We start from the raw sequence: 18,614 nt of genomic DNA on the forward strand, positions 1-18,614 counted from the left end.
CCTAAGGACTGCAGGGTCAAACATGAGGGCATGCTTGCCTCACCCTCTCGCTTAAATCTACTTCATCCTTGAAAGAGACCCAAATGAAGCACATGAATAGGCGCACTCGCACTGTGATATCCTTTGTGACTAATCCATTACATTAGGCAGTGGCCAATAAAATATATTCAGTAATGTAATAGTTTTTTTTTTTGCATTTTATAGTGCAGTTCAATTCATCAATCGCAAAAACAAAAAATGTTTTGCATGCTGTCCACCATGTTTGACACATAATGTGTTATGCTTTGGCTTGTGAGCTGTTCTTTTCATTCAACATACTTTATGTTTTTCCATAACATTGGAGGTATTTTAGATGTCAAATCTGCCTTGGCTATAATTAAATCTGGCCAGAATGTCATTATTGCAAACCCTCTTACATTCACAAAGACATCTCTTGATTACTGAATTTGTTTAAAATGATTTTGTATTCTGGACTTCTATTGATTTTTTTTCCTTTTCTTCTTCTTCTGATATGATCCACTTGACTTGAGTTCTCCTTCGGCGAAAACAATTTAAATAAGTCGCCTGATCTCAAAAGAGGGGGTTTGACCTCTTTATGAATGTGCATATTAAGTGTGATTTTACATTTTCTGCATCAATGACACTGCTCCGTATAATACTGGTATAGCTTGATTGTATTCTGTTGACGTCCAAGTTGCTCTCATTCAGGATGGCTTGGGGTTTGCCTCCATCTGCTGGGGAATCGTAATAAACCCTTACTTTTGACCTGCGTGGTTAATGTTAAAAAGAAATGAATCCTTGTGAAAAAGGAGTGTGACAAATGGGCGCTGAGACGGTGGCAGAAGTACACAAACTAAATTATTTTGTTGATACTTAATTCAACTTGAAATCAGCCTTTGTGAAGCATGGTGCAGTACACTCAATACAAAAAAATTATGGGACCTTATTGAGATCAGATAACTAAAATGGTTGCAGTCTAAAGAAGGATAGAAACTACAGATGCAGCTTCCGTAATCCAATTAAGATGCATTCTATTTGATCAGTATGTTCCCATTGCAAAATGTATAAATGTAGTTTTCCTGTTTCTTCCACTGCATTGCTGTTTGAGTTCGGTCAACATTGGGCAAAAACATCTGGCATGACCACATTTGCAAGCACCAATGAAAGTGCTAAAATAAGCAAGCCAGTGCTTTCAAAAAGAAAGAAACAAAGCCAAGAATGTGACGAGAAAGTGAAAATTCCTGCATAAGCTAGTCATTTCTCTTTGTGTAATTGAATAGCTGGCCCTGGTAAAGTGGTGGGCTGGAGACCAAACAGTCATTTTGGTGGAGGGTTATAGTGAACTTATCGTTTTTTCCCCTCGCCGCCCCTCTCAAACAAAGAACCCTTTGTTCCTCCCAACATTAACAACATAAAACCTGTAGGCGTCAGTGTTGGGCAGCTTTTCACAGAGGCCCATACAGCGTGTGCATGTGTACCAAAACTAAATAATCACGTCGTGTATACACTGTACAGATGTAAAATGTTACAATATTTAGATAGATAGATAGATAGATAGATAGATAGATAGATAGATAGATAGATAGATAGATAGATAGATAGATAGATTTGATTTCAGATAATTTAGACAACCAAATGTGTTCTTATTAAGGGCTACTTTGATAATTGTCTAGTATTGATTTTCGGTGCCTGTCGTGGCGGCAATCCCCGAACACGTTGGTGGACACCAACGGTGAGGGATGCCGTCAAGCTGAAGGAGTCCTATCGAGCCTTTTTGGCCTGTGGGACTCCTGAGGCAGCTGATGGGTACCGGCTGGCCAAGCGGAATGCAGCTCTGGTGGTCGCTGAAGCAAAAACCCGGGCATGGGAGGAGTTCGGTGAGGCCATGGAGAAAGACTTCCGGACGGCTTCGAGGAAATTCTGGTCCACCATCCGACGTCTCAGGAGAGGAAAGCAGTGCACCACCAACACTGTGTATAGTGGGGATGGGGCGCTGCTGACCTCGACTCGGGACGTTGTGAGTCGGTGGGGAGAATACTTCGAAGACCTCCTCAATTCCACCGACACGCCTTCCCATGGGGAAGCAGAGTGTGGGTTCTCTGAGGCGGGCTCTCCTATCTCTGGGTTTGAGGTCACCGAGGTAGTTAAAAAGCTCCTCGGTGGCAGGGCCCCGGGGGTGGATGAGATTCGCCCGGAGTTCCTAAAGGCTCTGGATGTTGTGGGGCTGTCCTGGTTGACACGCCTCTGCAACATCGCGTGGACATCGGGGACAGTGCCTCTGGATTGGCAGACTGGGGTGGTGGTCCCCCTTTTTAAGAAGGGGGACCGGAGGGTGTGTTCCAACTACAGGGGGATCACACTGCTCAGCCTCCCTGGTAAGGTCTATTCAGGGGTGCTGGAGAGGAGGGTCCGTCAGGAAGTCGAATCTCAGATTCAGGAGGAGCAGTGTGGTTTTCGTCCTGGCCGTGGAACAGTGGACCAGCTCTACACCCTCGGCAGGGTCCTCGAGGGTGCATGGGAGTTCGCCCAACCAATCTACATGTGTTTTGTGGACTTGGAGAAGGCGTTCGACCGTGTCCCTCGGGGAGTCCTGTGGAGAGTGCTTCGGGAGTATGGGGTACCGAACCCCCTGATACGGGCTGTTCGGTCCCTGTACGACCGGAGTCAGAGTTTGGTCCGCATATCCGGCAGTAAGTCGGACTCGTTCCCGGTGAGGGTTGGACTCCGCCAAGGCTGCCCTTTGTCGCCGATTCTGTTCATAACTTTTATGGACAGAATTTCTAGACGCAGCCGAGGCGTAGAGGGGGTCCGGTTTGGTGGCCTCAGTATTGCATCTCTGCTTTTTGCAGATGATGTGGTTCTGTTGGCTTCATCAAGCCGTGACCTCCAACTCTCATTGGAGCAGTTCGCAGCCGAGTGTGAAGCGGCTGGGATGAGAATCAGCACCTCCAAATCTGAGACCATGGTCCTCAGTCGGAAAAGGGTGGCATGCCATCTCCAGGTCGGGGATGAGATCCTGCCCCAAGTGGAGGAATTCAAGTATCTTGGGGTCTTGTTCACGAGTGAGGGAAGAATGGAACGGGAGATCGACAGGCGGATCGGTGCAGCGTCTGCAGTGATGCGGACTTTGTATCGGTCCGTTGTGGTAAAGAAAGAGCTAAGCCGAAAGGCGAAGCTCTCAATTTACCGGTCGATCTTCGTTCCTACCCTCACCTATGGTCATGAGCTGTGGGTCGTGACCGAAAGAACAAGATCCCGGATACAAGCGGCCGAAATGAGTTTCCTCCGCAGGGTGTCCGGGCTCTCCCTTAGAGATAGGGTGAGAAGCTCGGTCATCCGGGAGGATCTCAGAGTAGAGCCGCTACTCCTCCGCATTGAGAGGAGCCAGATGAGGTGGGTGGGGCATCTGATTCGGATGCCTCCCGGACGCCTCCCTGGTGAGGTGTTCCGGGCATGTCCCACCGGGAGGAGACCCCGGGGACGACCCAGGACGCGCTGGAGAGACTACATCCTTCGGCTGGCCTGGGAACGCCTCGGGATCCCCCCGGAAGAGCTGGATGAAGTGGCTGGGGAGAGGGTAGTCTGGGCGTCCCTGCTGAAGCTACTGCCCCCGCGACCCGACCCGGATAAGCGGTAGAGAATGGATGGATGGATGGATGATTTTCTCAGGCCCAGATTTCACACTGAGCAAGTAAATTCGTGAGTAAATTGAGACGAGACCATAATTATTTTTTCATTATTTCTGTATACATACACTTTATGTGACATTTATGTTTGGTGTTGTGCCATGAGATGTAAAATATCTGAATTGGATCAACAAAGGTTGGGAAAGTGAAACACTGCACTGGACTCAGTTTCTTTCCGCAAACCAATAGGCTCCTAAATCATCATCATCATCATCATCATCACCACTAAACTTTTTTTTTAAGGTCAAGCAGAAAGGAATAGAAAGTGGTACACCCTTTTATGTCGGAATAGTTTTAGTGTGTCACAGTAGACGTTTTAAGCTGCCACTGTGGTTTCTTTGTATTCTGAGAATTATAGTCAGTCAGTCGAACAGAACAAAGTTTTTAAAGGGGAGTGACAGAAAAAACAGAGAGGAGAGAGAATGAAAAGGTAACTAAATAATATAGGAAAAGAAGACAACAAAAGACAAAGCACTAGCTGTAAACAATATGAGGAAAGTAAAGCATTATATACCAAGTACAATGACACCTTGGATTCGAGTGTTGTATGGGTCAGTAGTGCTACACCATGTGAGGGAAGGACAGGACACGATAGGACAGGATTGGCCAGGACAGAGACAGGAGGGGAAGCATGCAGGACAGGTGTCGTGGACGCGGCTGTACAACTGAAGTGGTGGGCGTGGCTATTTAAATTATATACATCTGTCGGACCAGAGTTGTAAGTGAGGGGATACCCAAGAAATTTGCATAGTTATAAGTTGTTTGTCACAATGAGTGAGTCGCTTCACACCCAGCGAATAAGTATTGGCTGCCAGGCACTGCTGCCCTGCAGCCAAACCGCCCCCACCCAAAACCCGCTGCCCTCCAGACATAGGTGTATGTAGTCCATTAAAAGAAGGGATGAGTGTGTGTAATGCATTAAAATCTTGGGGGGCAGGCAAGGCGTCTAGACCGGGAAACAGCACTGATGTACTGAAACCCGGTCCGACACCCGCACTCTCCCGACCCCACACTAGACCCCCAAGAAAGACCTGAATATGTCTGTGTACCCGGTGTGACTAGAGAAACACATATTTTCAGTGACTGGTGTGAGCATGTGCTAAGTGAATGATTAAGAGGCCTGGCTCCTGCAGGTCGGGCGCATCCAGCGGGACAACCACAGGGAGAGAGGGCCATCGCCTAAACTCTTAATGAACTCTCCGCAAACCTCACACACATACTGATTGCTGCACTATGAACTCATGCACAGTGAGTTTTATGCCCCAACACTGAAAAAAGTAATTAGTTTGATTCTGTATATTGGTTGCACATGATTAAAATCTGATGAACCAACTTAATTTTCCCATTTTCTCCTTGAAAATAATAGAATAATATACATCAATTCACCACATTTGAATTGTTCAACTAATGTTTGAATGTTCAAAAGAAAATTCAAATGAGTTTTTTCCCCAGTGAACCCAGGTTCACAATGTTTTTATTTTGATGTATTTTTTAGTCTCTTTTACTTAAAAAAAAAAAAAAAAAAACCCTATCTATTTTATTTTATCTTTATCCTAGTGAGGGGAAACATGAAAATAAGAATTGTATTGCATGGACAAGACACTATACTACATGAGAGACTGCACTTTCTGTAGAAATTGTGTGTGAATGGTGAAAAGCTGATGCTGAGCTCAGTTGCTGCAGAATCAATAGACATTTTGAAATATAGAATGTGAGATTTGGAAAAAATAAAAAATGGTGAACTCTAATATAATGATAATAGTTTGAATGGTTTAGATAGGTTGAGAAATGTGCAAGGGGGAGAAGAGGTCAAAATATAAAATGTCCTAATTTATCTGGGAATGTCATGGAAAATGTGGAGTACCGTGGGAATTTCTTGATTGTGAAAAATACTTATCAAGGTGTCACAAATGAGCTGAACAGCTGAGCTGTTGTAGAATTGTGGGAAAAGCTGGATCTTTTGTAATGTGATAAATACTGTTGTTCCCAAAGTGTGCTGAATGACCTGAACATTTTGACACTGCAATGGTTGAAATCGGTTGAGAACATGGAAGGACAAAAAAGTGGGGAGAACAATAATAGAAGAACCTTGATTGAATGGACTAATAGGGGGAGGGGTCGTCTGTTAAATAAGATTGTCTGTTAAATTGAAGGACTTTTTTTGTGGCCTAAAAACACTAGTACAGTGCAAAATTATTGTTTTGTACTTCTTTCATGGGCTAAAAACACCTAGTACAGTCCAAAAGGTATTGTAAATAAGTACAAAAAAGCTTTAAAATGTTTGAAAAGTTTTGAAGTTTATCTTAACTTACCTCACTCGTGCATGAAAGGGGTGATTTTGAGTTCCAACTGGACACTATTTTCTATCCGTTAAATCTGAACTCCGTTAAATTGGGGTCTGTTCAATCGAGGTTCCATTGTATACATACAGACTTTTGTTGAGCAGTACGGTTGCAAAATTCTGGGAATTTTCAAAGTTGAAAACTTTCCATGGGAAATAACAGGAATTTGTGGGAATTAATTGGAAATAAAGGGAATAAACTAGGAATTTACTATAAGGTTGGTTCTTAAAATGGAACTTGGGGGAAAAATATTTCAGCAAAATAATCAAATGGTTTTCTGATGATATGGACGAACTGATGTCGTAATTTCCTGGATGAAGAGTTTCAAAGTTTCTGAATGGGTAGGGTGAGGGGGTGAGTAATATTTAACTCAACATTCATTCAAAGAATTGATTGCTCAACAAAAATTTTAAATTTGACAAAGTTCTACATACAAATATGTTGAAATGTCATGTATTTCAATTGTATTGTATTGTTTTACATGGGATGGATGTCTGCTTATGACAATGTAAACATTTTCTTTAGTTTTATGCCTGAATATGATACCTTTCCATGAAATTACCCTCAATATTTCCAAAAATCCCCATCTTAACTTCCCATAGAAATGCACTCCTTTGCAACCGTAACAATAACATATGCAATATAATGTACAGTTAAAACAATGAATGGAGAGGAGCCTCATTTGACACGATGGAGGTGTCGGGTGCTTGGGGAGGAGGAGGAGGATGAAGAGCAGGAGGAGGAGGAAGAGGAGGAGGGCCAGTCGACGTCACTCTTCAGACCGCTGGCTGACGGCGCTCGGAGCCTCCAGCTCGTCAATCTGTGCCCAGCGGCGGCAGAGGCAGAGTCGACCGGGTGAGTGAGCACAACCTTCCACCAGCTTCTTGACGCACTCCACTCAGTTCCGCCGCCGGAACACTGAGGAGCACACCCGACCCGAGCGCCCCCCGCAACCCCCCACCCCCCGACACCCCCGGACGAGCTGCACGAACAGCGGCAACCGGCTCGAACGCAAAAGCCAGGCTAGCTCAGCCCGCTAGCCTTCGTGAGGGTGGCCGGGCTGTCCATGCATCCGGGGAGCCCCGAGGCAGCCCCCGGCTGGCAGGGAGAAGACCGCGCCGGAAGTCTTGAGCCTTGACACTCACCGCACGGTTTTGCACGCAGCGGCGGTGGATGCCCGGCGAGGAGCATCTTCTCGCAAGCCACCAGCGTGACAGCTCCAAGAGGCGATTGATGACTAATATTCCCTCCAGATAGACCACAACAATGTTGCGCACCGCGACCAACGTGCTGGCAGCAGGATTGCTCGTCTTGGGAATGTTGCACAGTTCCGAAGTCGTCTCACCATCCAGGGCTGTTGATGGTAAGCGCTCTTGTTATTGCATTCTCAATCACGTGCTGCTTTTATTTTATTATTATTATTTTTTTTACTGTGTGCTGACCGCTTGCCTAAGGTTGATGCAACAATTCCAATGGCTCTTTTGTTTGGGCCACGTGAATATTGCAGCGTCAGAGTCAACCTTCCTCTGCAAGAGGTGACACATTCACACTGACTTTCATTGAGAAAATGATGGCACAGGGCCCAGGAGCTCTTGTTTTTAGGGAGCTCTTAATACACAATACATGTATTTGTGTACATTTGTAATGGCAGTGAGGATAGGATGTCTTTAAATCAGTGTTCTAAAACTGGGGTCACGGACCTTGGGGGTCAAGGCGTCCTAGATTGGGGTTCTGCAAAAGTAATTTGCCTTAAATTCTATCTTTTGCTGTTTTGAACCTTCTTCAAATGTTCCCGCTTGAGGCATTCCTTTTGTCCACTTCTTTTTTTCTCCTTATGATTACAGCTGATTTCCAGTATAGTCCATCATTTGGGCCGAGGTTTTATGGACAGATACCAGTGGTTCTCCAACTACGGTCCCCGGACTCCTTCGGTTCTGCGAAGGGGGGGGGGGCCCTTGCAAGACATTATTGCCATTTTTTTTTTTTTAAAGTGCACACCTGCAGTACAAATGGGGTTCCAATAAAACACATTCAAAACCGATTACTCCTCCCTATCTTAGCTTTGGGCCAATTCAAAGGCCTGACGTGAAAATGACGTATCATCGCATAAATCTGGCATCCCTATCCCTTTTGAAGAACAAAATACACCTTATTACAAGAATATACTGTTTGTTGTATTTTTAATTGAATAGGAATAACATTATGAAAATGAAGTTATTATTTGTGAAATTCACTTGTTAATATATCACTTTCATTCCTTGATAAGGTTTGAATTTAATAGCGTAATATTACAACTTTATTCTGGACAAATACGACTTTCTTCTCATAGCATTGCAACTTTTTTTTCTCTTAACAATATTAATTTGTTATCAGAATAATAAAATGTTTTCCTTGAAAATAGGCAACATTTGAATTTAGGGGTACTCAATTTAGTAATGTTAATGCTTATGAGTGGTCCTTGGAAATATTTCTCCCTGGATCCAAAATGTTTGGGAACCTCTGCTTTAAATGACAGGTTTTAAGATCTGGACTCGTCTTTTCATATGGTGTTTTTATGGTCTGTCTTCTTTTCTTCACTCCAGTCACTTATGGTGGTCAAAAAAAGTCTGAGGAATGGTTCGTCCACTGGGATTTTCAATAGATCAAAATAATAGGCTTTCCATTGTGAACCAGTATAACATTTGTGTTGTCATCTACAGGGTAAATCAGCCCCCTCCCTTTTTCCCGCAACTGACCTTGCACACCTTCACAGTCTGGAACAACTTCTGGAAACCATTAAAACCTTCCAATCCTACTCACGCACACCTCGGTGTGGCGGCAGAGGAAAGCACTGATTTGTTTGATTTTATTCAGTTGAAAAGGGGATTTTGTTGTTTTTAACATTCAGCTACCTCTTCATTCAACCGTTCAATGAATTCAAAGCTCTTCTCAAATAAATGAGCATTTGCATGTGATAGATCACTAAATTCTGAAGGCTTGTCTGTTTTAAATCACAAGTTGGATTTTATGAGTTTCATCGTCCAGCCAAAATTCTTTGAAGTCATGTTGTTGCACTTGATAAAATCTAGCTCAGTTACCCCCTTGAGTATAGCCTGCAACCAGCACCAAGTCTGCAACAAGTTGACAAATCCTACCGTCACAAGTAGGCATGGCTAATCGATAATATTTCTTTGACCAATGGGAAAATTGATGATCAGTTCATCTGTTATTTTATAGTTGCTGTCCAGTACGAATTGCCTTGTGTCAGCATGCCCTAAATATTATTTTGATATTAATTTTTGATGGAAGAGACCACCAAGGAAAGTTGAATGTTTATGTCAATAATCTGTTTTACAACAGTTGTCTTAACACTTGATTTGCTATTAAAACAGCAGAGCCAAAGAGAGTCCAACCTGAGGCCCAAATAAACCCCTTAACATTAAAATGTAAGCAGTTGACATATTGCACAGATACTCATGTGCTAACTTGGCTAGCAATAGTGCTGGAGTTCTGCACAATTAAAAGAATTTTCAATGATGAGTTCAGTGAGTTATTGTGACATCCCTATTGACAATGGATTCACATTTTGGTCAGAGTGTCAACCCTCTTATTTTATGAGTCATCTTTGTGTGGTTGGTTGTCAGCTTAAATATTCAATTTGGTTTGTTTGAGGTCACCATGACTACAATGTAGAGTTTTCACTTCTTTAAAAAAAAAATAAACAAAAGAAAAACACACATTGTGAAATGTCTTTTTCTCCTGAATAGTTCCATTATGTTTGACTCATTATTTCACGTGTCAATTTAATATACTAGACCCCTCCAAGCATTGTCACATTAACTCTTTTCAAATGTGACAAATCTGATTCAGAGGATTTAGGCATTACATTTTTTTTCTGACTTGCCAAGAGTTGTTTTGCCATGTGCTGGACTGCCAAAGACTCTTAGTACTGTGGCCAGGCCCCAGGTCACCAGCAAGCCCTTGGTTTAATTGGGACTCAACTGCTCTTTGTTTCTCAGAGGAGAACTCAGCGAACAGTCTCAAATTGTTCAGAAAATGTTGCTAATTGGGGGCTTAGTGGAAAAAGCCCTAATGAAGGAATTCAAATTGCTTTACTGTATGAAACAATGTCATTGCAAACACCTTGCAGCTTTTGTCTACTTGCTTACATTATTTTGCACAGCACAGGGGTAAATTCAACATGCATCTTTCCTACATTTGCTGTCTCCCATTCACTTCAATATCAGTATTTCCTGCTAAGAAATGTACTGGTAATATTATTATCCCCATGTGGCCTCAGTTGTAACATTTGGTTAGAGAATCAATATTCGGCTGGAAATAGGGTAAGCCCAATCATCACTGTGGTATCACATGGCCAAAGGTTCACATTTGACTGTTTGCTGACACCTCAAAATAATATGGCCAACGGAGTGCATTTGGCGGCTTAGACTTGCTCACTTAAATTGGAAGTGCATATGGAAAAATACATTTTCAACTGTGCCCATCTCAGATTGTTCTGCAGTTAAATATCTAACGTGACACTGTAAAGTAGCTACTTTGCATTGCCTGGCGGTATATAATCCAGCACTTTGGTCAGTGGATTTTCGTAGGAAAAATAACAAGCGAGGCTCATTGAAATCCAGCCACATTATTACGCTGATACTTTAAGGCTGAGAATTATCATCAAAATTCTTCACATCTTAAACTGTAGATTAAAGATGTCCACAGAGTTGCTTCATGTCTCTTGCGAGCCATGGATATAATATTTTTATCACTGTAAAATGTTACATTATAACATTATAACATTATATATCTATATATACATAATGTTAATATTACAGAATCATAAATCATACTTGCATGCAAGATATTTTATTTCTACGGAAACGGAAAGCTTTGTAAATTCATTTCTTAACAAGAATATCTATGAAAAGATCACCAAAAGCCATTTGTTATCTTTGTGGACACCTGACTCATTTCTCCTGGGTAAAACACGGACTACAGGTTCAAAGGTAATTCAATAGACCTAGCTCAGCAATTGAGTATGATAAATCAATTATTATTATTATTATTATTATTAGTATTATCTCCGTTGGAGGTTCAGGTGATTTTATGGTAGCGTTTTTCTTTGTTAAGCTAATTGACAGCTGGTCTTACATGGGTGTCAAACTCATTATTGTCACAGGCCACATAGTTATGGTGTGCCTCAGAGGCCCGTTATGTCTGTGAAACCATATACCGATATGTTTAATCGCCTCATCGTATTATTATGTATACACAACAAATTGATGGATAGCTACATGCAATTTTGCAATCAGAAGTCAAGGATAATAGTTTGTTTGACAATTGTTTTGAGGTTCGAGGTTCAAAGCTCCTTTATGGCGTTTGCCTATGCTTGTTGGGGTTTCTCCGGGTACTCCAGCTTCCTCCCACATTCCAAAAAACGTCCATGTTAGGTTCATTGAAGACTGGAAATGGGCCATAGCTGTAATTGTGAATGTGACAGGTTTTTTGTCCGTATGTGCCCTGCGATTGGGTCGTGACCAGTCCAGGATGTTCCTTGCCTTTCGCCTCAAGTTAGCTGCGATGGGCTCCAACTCACCTGCAACCCTAATGAGGATAAGCGGTATAGAAAATGGATGGCCCAATAAACGGCTCATCATCCTTTCCGTCACACCGAGCATAGAATTTAGGCGAGTAGAGAGTGAGTTTTTACATCCACATACACTTCAAGACGGTGGATTTTCGTTTCCAGGATTGACATCCTCTGCAGAAGTCCGTGATAGTCCTCAGTGGAAAAGGGAGGCATCTTGATTGCTGGTCTTGTTGTTAATAGTAGGCTTGTGGTAATTAGCAGGCCATGCTCACAGTATCAGAAAATATTGGAATATAGCAACAACTGACTGTATCTACAAAAAAAGTACAGTCCCACAGGTTTAAAAATATCCAGGAGTCGCTGCTTTTTATCGAACAAGCTTATCTGCAAGAAAAAATGTAAACCGAAGCGAAGCAAGCAGAGCGAGCAAAAAAGCGTCTGCACTGTACGAGAGCGAGAGATAAGTGCACTTTAGGTTCATCCTTTCACCTGAAAGCTGAATATCCCTAACTTTTTGTGAGTAGTGTACAGTATATACAGTATCAAACAATACAAAAAATACAAGAGCAGTTTCAATATACTGTATTGAACTACAGTACAATAATCCTTTTTATGCAGACCCTTCATGACATCTGATATGAACACACAAGTGCCTTCGTAGCCACACAATTCTGAATTATGCACACATTACTCTTTTCCATCAACCGATCTAGGCATATGTGTGCGTGCTCCCTGATTATGTCAGTTATGCGCCTGCATGAGCGTATATGTGGGATATGGTGGTTGGGCAATCATAAAACATTCTTGAATGAAAATGGCTTTTGAAAAATAAATGAATTCTCCCAAATTCTTCGGCTGCTCTCTTTGTTGATTGATGTTGGTGAAGAAACAGCACAAAGCTGGTCCAGTTGCCTTGGGCACATGGATGGTGAGCGTGAAAGAACATTCTAGAGAATCTAGGCTTGTTCCATGGACCTCCTGCACACAGGCAAAGTTGAAACTTGCACTGATCTTATGGAATGGCACAGAAGAATTTCATCTAATCTTCTCTGATATGTTTCCCTTCAGCAATATACTATTCATCCATCCATCCATCCAGAACATGCAAACTCCACACAGGCTGGGCCGGGGATTGAACCCCGGTCCTCAGAACTGTGAGGCAGACGCTCGAACCAGTCGTCCACCGTGCCGCCCAGCAACATACTAAGTAGGGTTAATTGTCATTCTTCTCCCTCTGCAGCTATGAACAGTGTGCTCTTGTGGTAGCGTAGCAGAGGGATTTGTCTAAACCGACTTGATAATTGAGGACCACACCTTGGGTTTCTCCGAGATTAATCATCCTTTCTCTCCCCCACTTAATTTGTTGTAATCCTCATATGGAAGTTAAAAAGGCCAAAATCATCTTCCTCAGGGTTCCAACGTTGATCCTAACACAAATATCTGTCTTGGTCGATTACAGCTCTGGGGTTCAGAAGTAGTAAAATCTCAGCCAGACATCCAGGTGGCTCTTAATTGAGTTCACTTGTGATTACTCCACTTTGTTAAGAGGTTGTGCCTCTCAGTACCACTACGGCTTGTTCAGCTCTACTTTGTGCTAAGAGCTGACCTGTAAAAAAAAAAAACCCAAAACAATTCCCTTGGCATCCAGTGTCACACACAAATACATTCTTCATTTTAAGTCTCTTGTGTTTTTGTTACACAGGCTATGTAGGCCTATTGTACACACAACAGATAGGTCTTATAATCACTTAATTGATGGTTAAGAAATTGGCTAATCGTGTGGAAATTATTGTTTTCTCGTGTCGTGAAGCAAAATGGACTGCAACCAGCAGAGGTGCAGGTGATTCTGGCTCAGCTAGTCCAACGGAAAAAAACATTACATCAACTAATGCCTATATCCAAACAAAACTTTGACCTTTGGCAGCATTATTTGCTCTGTAGAAAAGAGCATCAAAACAGGAATTCTGACATTAAGGGTGACTCATCCATCCCACAACAAATGTATTTAAAAATAATAAAGACTTTGAAGCAATTCATTGATTCATTTCCCCCAAATTTGATCAAGGTAAACTTTAGTCAATGGCTCTCTTTGATTTACAAAATGTAGACAGTAAAAAGACAGAAAAGGAGAGCTTAGTGTTTCATTGGCCACACCTTTAATAGTGTTCCATTTTGATTGACACATCAGATGTATTCATTTAACAATGTTTATTACTGTATCATTGTAGTCACAAGTGTGAATTTTGAACACATACTCAATTACAAACAAGTGCTGCACATCACTGCAAACTACAACCCTATTAATAAATATTGTTAAATTAGTACCTCTCTGACAGTGTTCATCAAAACGAAGAATTATTACCTTATACACTACTGATATACAGTAGCTCTTTTATTGGATCTCATTAGATTGTGCAAATATGGCTGGTGAGTGTGTAAACGACTTAAACCTCGAAGTTTTGCCATCCACTGTGAGCTGCATATTAGTCCTCATTTGCGATCTTTGAGCTCTGTCTTCTATCATTTTTACATCCTGCACAGTTCCTTCAATCTCTGTTGAAATAGTTTATTTAACTGGCGCAACTGGAGCTTCTTCTTTTTTGTTTTGTAACATGGCAAATTAGAAAACATTTTCTCCCCCTTGCTCTTCTGACTCTCTCCTGTTGCAAAACTTGAATGTGGTCATGCCTTTGTTGTTGTGGAGGATGAAGTGGTGGTAGACTAAAGCCAAACAGGCCGGAATCGATGTTTTTCTAATTTTGGCCCACAATAAGAACCTTTGGGTTGGTCTAAAGCTTGTTGTTTTTAGAATACTGTTGGGTTTTTGAGAAAAAATTGAGTAGAATAAATTAGACGAATGACAAGGGACTTACGTATTTCTGTCATTAGTTGCCTTTGATTCCTCATAATGTCAGGGCCTGCCAGGATATTTATAAGCAGCTGGGTTTTTGCTCTTATGTCCTTCCCCTCAAATACTTCTGAAATGTAATTAACAGTGAATTTAGGATGGCAGGATTATCGTCTCTCCTTGAGAAACTCAGTGTTTTGGTAGTGAAAGTACATCCTATCTGTAGTAGACTAAACTCGGTGACGTTTTAAAACCAGTAGACATTGCATGAGTCTGTAAATGTTTTGAATAAGCACAATGCAATTACCTCAGCCAACACGCCCACCTGGTGTTTTTGTGTACTCTGACATTTTTATTATTCTCAATACTAGAGGCTGAATCATTAAATCCGGAGTCAAAAAAGGATAATGTACCAAGACCACAGCAGTTGTTGCCTCCAACCATTTATCGTGTCTCATGGAGTCAAGAAAGTTGTAGTAGGCTCATTATATTCCTGTAAACTAAAGTTGTAACTTAGGTTAACGTATGTCTTAGTCATTAATGGGGATTGACAAATGAATATAGCGCTGACAGTTACTTTGATTGTGCAGGACTGATTGTGGATCACGTCATCTTGAATATCCTGCAACCAGCTGAAGTGCTGTTGATGGTCTTAAGTCATTCATGCCCCGAGAAGATGTGTCACATGTGGTCTACACGCTCGCAGACCTCGATTGTGGCACCACTCATCCACACATTATTCAGGTCAATGTGAAACTGGTATGGAAACAGGAGTTTAGAACATTCAAAGACCATTGTGTCAACTGTGTAGAATTGATTGTTGATTGTCTCAACCAGTTTTTTTGGTGCAAAGAACAACAAAATGATGTCAGCTAAAGAAAGGTGAGCTACATCCAGGCTATAACTACTGCAGGAACCATTATTCTGCTCAATATGACACTGGCATGAAAACAGGAGTTCAGAACATTCATACAAAGATGATCCCAGCCCATGAAAATATGATTTTAAAACAACCAATTAATTGATTGATTGTTAATTTTCCCCATAGGCAAATGCCCATCCCTAGTATAAATTGACAACATACAGTAGATATTCCTCCATAATGCCCTTGCACTTAATACATAAGCTTTCACATTCATATAATAGACTGATAGATCAGGGGAAGTTTCATTCCTGCAGGGAAATTCTGTTTCCTTTCTGCTTTATTATGAAGGTCAAGGAAAAGGGTCAGGAGCAAATCTGGCCCCCTGGAGCTAGTGCAAACCATCTCTCTGAAGACCGTTTGAATGGGGACCGTCTAGTTTGAGGGAAGCGTTCCTTGTATAATATAACTTCTGCAGTCGACTTTGAAGAGTGAACGTACACCCCGTTGACAGTGTGTAGTCTCAATGTCTGCTGGGACTTCGGCGTGCCCCCGCTGATCTCGAAGGGCAGACATGCAACTTATTTATAGCCGTGTTGTGAGTGTGAGGAAATGGGGCTGTGGCTGGAGGAGCGGGTGCTGTTTTTTTAGGAGATGCTTCCTCAGAACCAGATTGAGCTCTTCTTGTAGCCCACAGCAGTGGGGGTGAGGGGGGCTGTGCGTATGTGATGCAGCCCAAATGGAGATGACCCAAAAGTAGCCTCTACTTTGGTAAACACACAGGTTGCTCATTGATAGCATGTGTGACATTCCTCCATCCCATCTCAGTATCCAACTCAAGCTCTTTTATGCCCCCCTTTGACTTTCTGTCCACCCACTTCTCCATTTGCTCTCACTTCATCCAGTTTGTTCTTCTATGTCATCCTATGTCATATGTTTCTGTTTAGCCTCCTTTGCACTGAATGTTCTTCCCACTTTCATTTTGTTATAACACAAGACACATTTGACACCTGAAAGCCTCTCTAAGAGATTACAGAAGAAAAACAGCTGCAAGGACTTTCATTTAATAATTTATTTTTGAAAAAAGAGATAAATTCTTAATGTGAATTTCAAGGTGTCAAATAATCTTAAACAAATAAAACAAGAAATCTTCTTTTCCAGGGTAAGTAAAGTTGAATGAGGTTGTTGGGAAACTGCACTGCCTTTGATTTCAGATGTAAACAAGAAGTAATTTAGGTAGATTAATGTTATAGCTTACAAATTGGAATTCACTGGGAAATTCCGTGGGGATTTCATCAAGCTGATATGCTGAAGTAAGAAATGATGACAAATGCAGGTTCATATGTCACAAGATGCATTTTCCAGTTACAAAGCAAAACATCAGTACTATAGTTGGTCTGAGGTAATATATAGATGATGTCCGAGCCATCGGTTTGGATAATTAGTATGTGCTATCATCTTTTGCCTATTTCCTGACATTTTACGGATCGAACCAATAACTAAATCATAATCAAACAATGCTTGTGCATTTTCTGTACTGTCAATTTGAAATAAAATCCTGTTTTTAATAGAGGAATGGAATTAAAAAATATATATTTTTTATCCGATTCATTGATTAATTGAAAAATAAGAGAAATTCATCATTAAAATAATTGTTAGTTGCAGCCCTAAAGAACTAGATTGCAGGCAAACAACATAGGCCATATTAATTGTTAATTTTAGGATATGCTGTGGGCTGCAAAACGTAGGGCCCGAATGGCCCCTGGGCCGTAGTTTGGACACCGAATTTTTCAAAGTTTTTTTTTTTTTTTTTTTTATTCCCCAGAAACCTTTTCCGAAAACTTTTTGGTAGTCCTTTCTCATTGTCCAAAGCACAAAGAAAAGTCATTCATGTGGTTTTTCAGATAAAATCAAGAAAACAATTCTAAATAAAAAAACGAGTGTGCAGTTTTCATTGAGTTTAAATAATAATTGTATGGACATTAAAGTTAATGATTAGATCATGCATACTTAAGTTTAATGTGATGAAGGTCTCATGTTTTGTTAATGATTGGTTGTTTTGTCTAAAATTGTAAAACTTTATTTGTAAACTCTTAGCAATCAGCGCATTATAGACAGTACATAACCTATAAATTGCCTTTACGGTTTGTGCTTCGTTCAGTATTTCATTGTTTTACCCAAATTCCGGATTGTTATTTTCTCCTTATGTTGTGGTAAACAATACCCATAAAGTCACATTTGTGTATGTTTTGTAATATGCGCTGACTGACTGTAATCTCGCTCCACTCTTCTCCACCTTAACGATCTCTCAGGGTACAGTAACTCGTACCTCCACCTCCAGCTCGCTAACCTCCTGACCTAATTCCTAAGTAAGCTCTGTGATGTGTTTCTGTCACCAGCATCTAGCGCTCCTCCCACAACTTTTATTGGAACCAGAGCATCCTGCCAGGCTCCAGCATGTCAGCATCTAAATAAACTGTGGACAGTAGACAGGCGCAGCAAGTATCTGCCTGCTATGGCTGTTGCTGATACCTCCAAACATGCAAACAAACAAATAAAGACATTTGAGAAAGAGGGATGAGGAAAACTGCGGAGGCATTTGAGTGTAATCCTGGCTGCCGGTCATGAATAAATCAAAACCTTGTGGCTTCTCAGAGAGAAATTACGCCACTACACACACACACACCCGCACATAAGTTAAGTGAAGTGTGTGGATGAGTGCAGTAACATGTCAGGTTGAATTCCTAGTATTTAGGTTGAGCTCCATGGAGGCTAGTTTTAAATGTAAATGCTGTCATGCTGTTAAACTGTTTTCATCCCATCATCTACGGATGATAATAGCACTCTTTCCCATCATAGGCGTAAACAATCCAGAGGTTACAGCAGTATTTCCTAGTGTTTTCTAATCTGACCATGTGTTGTGAAACGCACTTATCAAAGGTTTGACATGGTCATTACCCACAGAGGTCAGCCAGTGTCCCAGAATGATTGTGGTTCACTTTAGGACCACAATCGGGAATGGCAGTCGCTCATCTGTAAGGACTTGGGCTTTTGGAACCGGATGGTCACGGATTAATTCCTTCTTGCGACAAAAAAAAGACAAGTAGGTGTTGGAGAAATGCTAGTTTGCTTCCTGACAACTGCCGATGTTCCCTTGAGCAATGCTCTGAAACCCACCCTTTTCCACAAGGGGTTCCGCATTGTCTCTATCGCAGATTTTAAAGTGATAGTTCTTTGACTGGTTTATATAGTATACAGGCAACTCCAAATTTAGGATTGGTTGAACATTTTGTTTTAATAT

The 18,614-nt window shown here is 41.5% G+C and overlaps 1 protein-coding gene across 2 annotated transcripts in view; it reads left to right on the forward strand.

Moving 5' to 3' along the window:
• The first annotated feature begins 6,805 nt into the window (after positions 1-6,805).
• The window catches only part of LOC133483605 (low-density lipoprotein receptor-related protein 1-like), a 129,022-nt gene continuing 117,213 nt past the window's right edge, over positions 6,806-18,614 (forward strand). Inside the window, exon 1 of one of the 2 annotated variants that reach the window (XM_061785037.1) lies at positions 6,806-7,391. In XM_061785037.1, coding sequence (XP_061641021.1) covers positions 7,295-7,391 — 97 coding nt within the window. In that variant the 5' untranslated portion in view covers positions 6,806-7,294. The remainder of the gene's footprint in view (positions 7,392-18,614) is intronic. The other variant, XM_061785038.1, reaches the window with a different exon arrangement.

Source organism: Phyllopteryx taeniolatus, chromosome 9, assembly GCF_024500385.1.
Source record: "Phyllopteryx taeniolatus isolate TA_2022b chromosome 9, UOR_Ptae_1.2, whole genome shotgun sequence".
Lineage (NCBI taxonomy): Eukaryota > Metazoa > Chordata > Actinopteri > Syngnathiformes > Syngnathidae > Phyllopteryx > Phyllopteryx taeniolatus.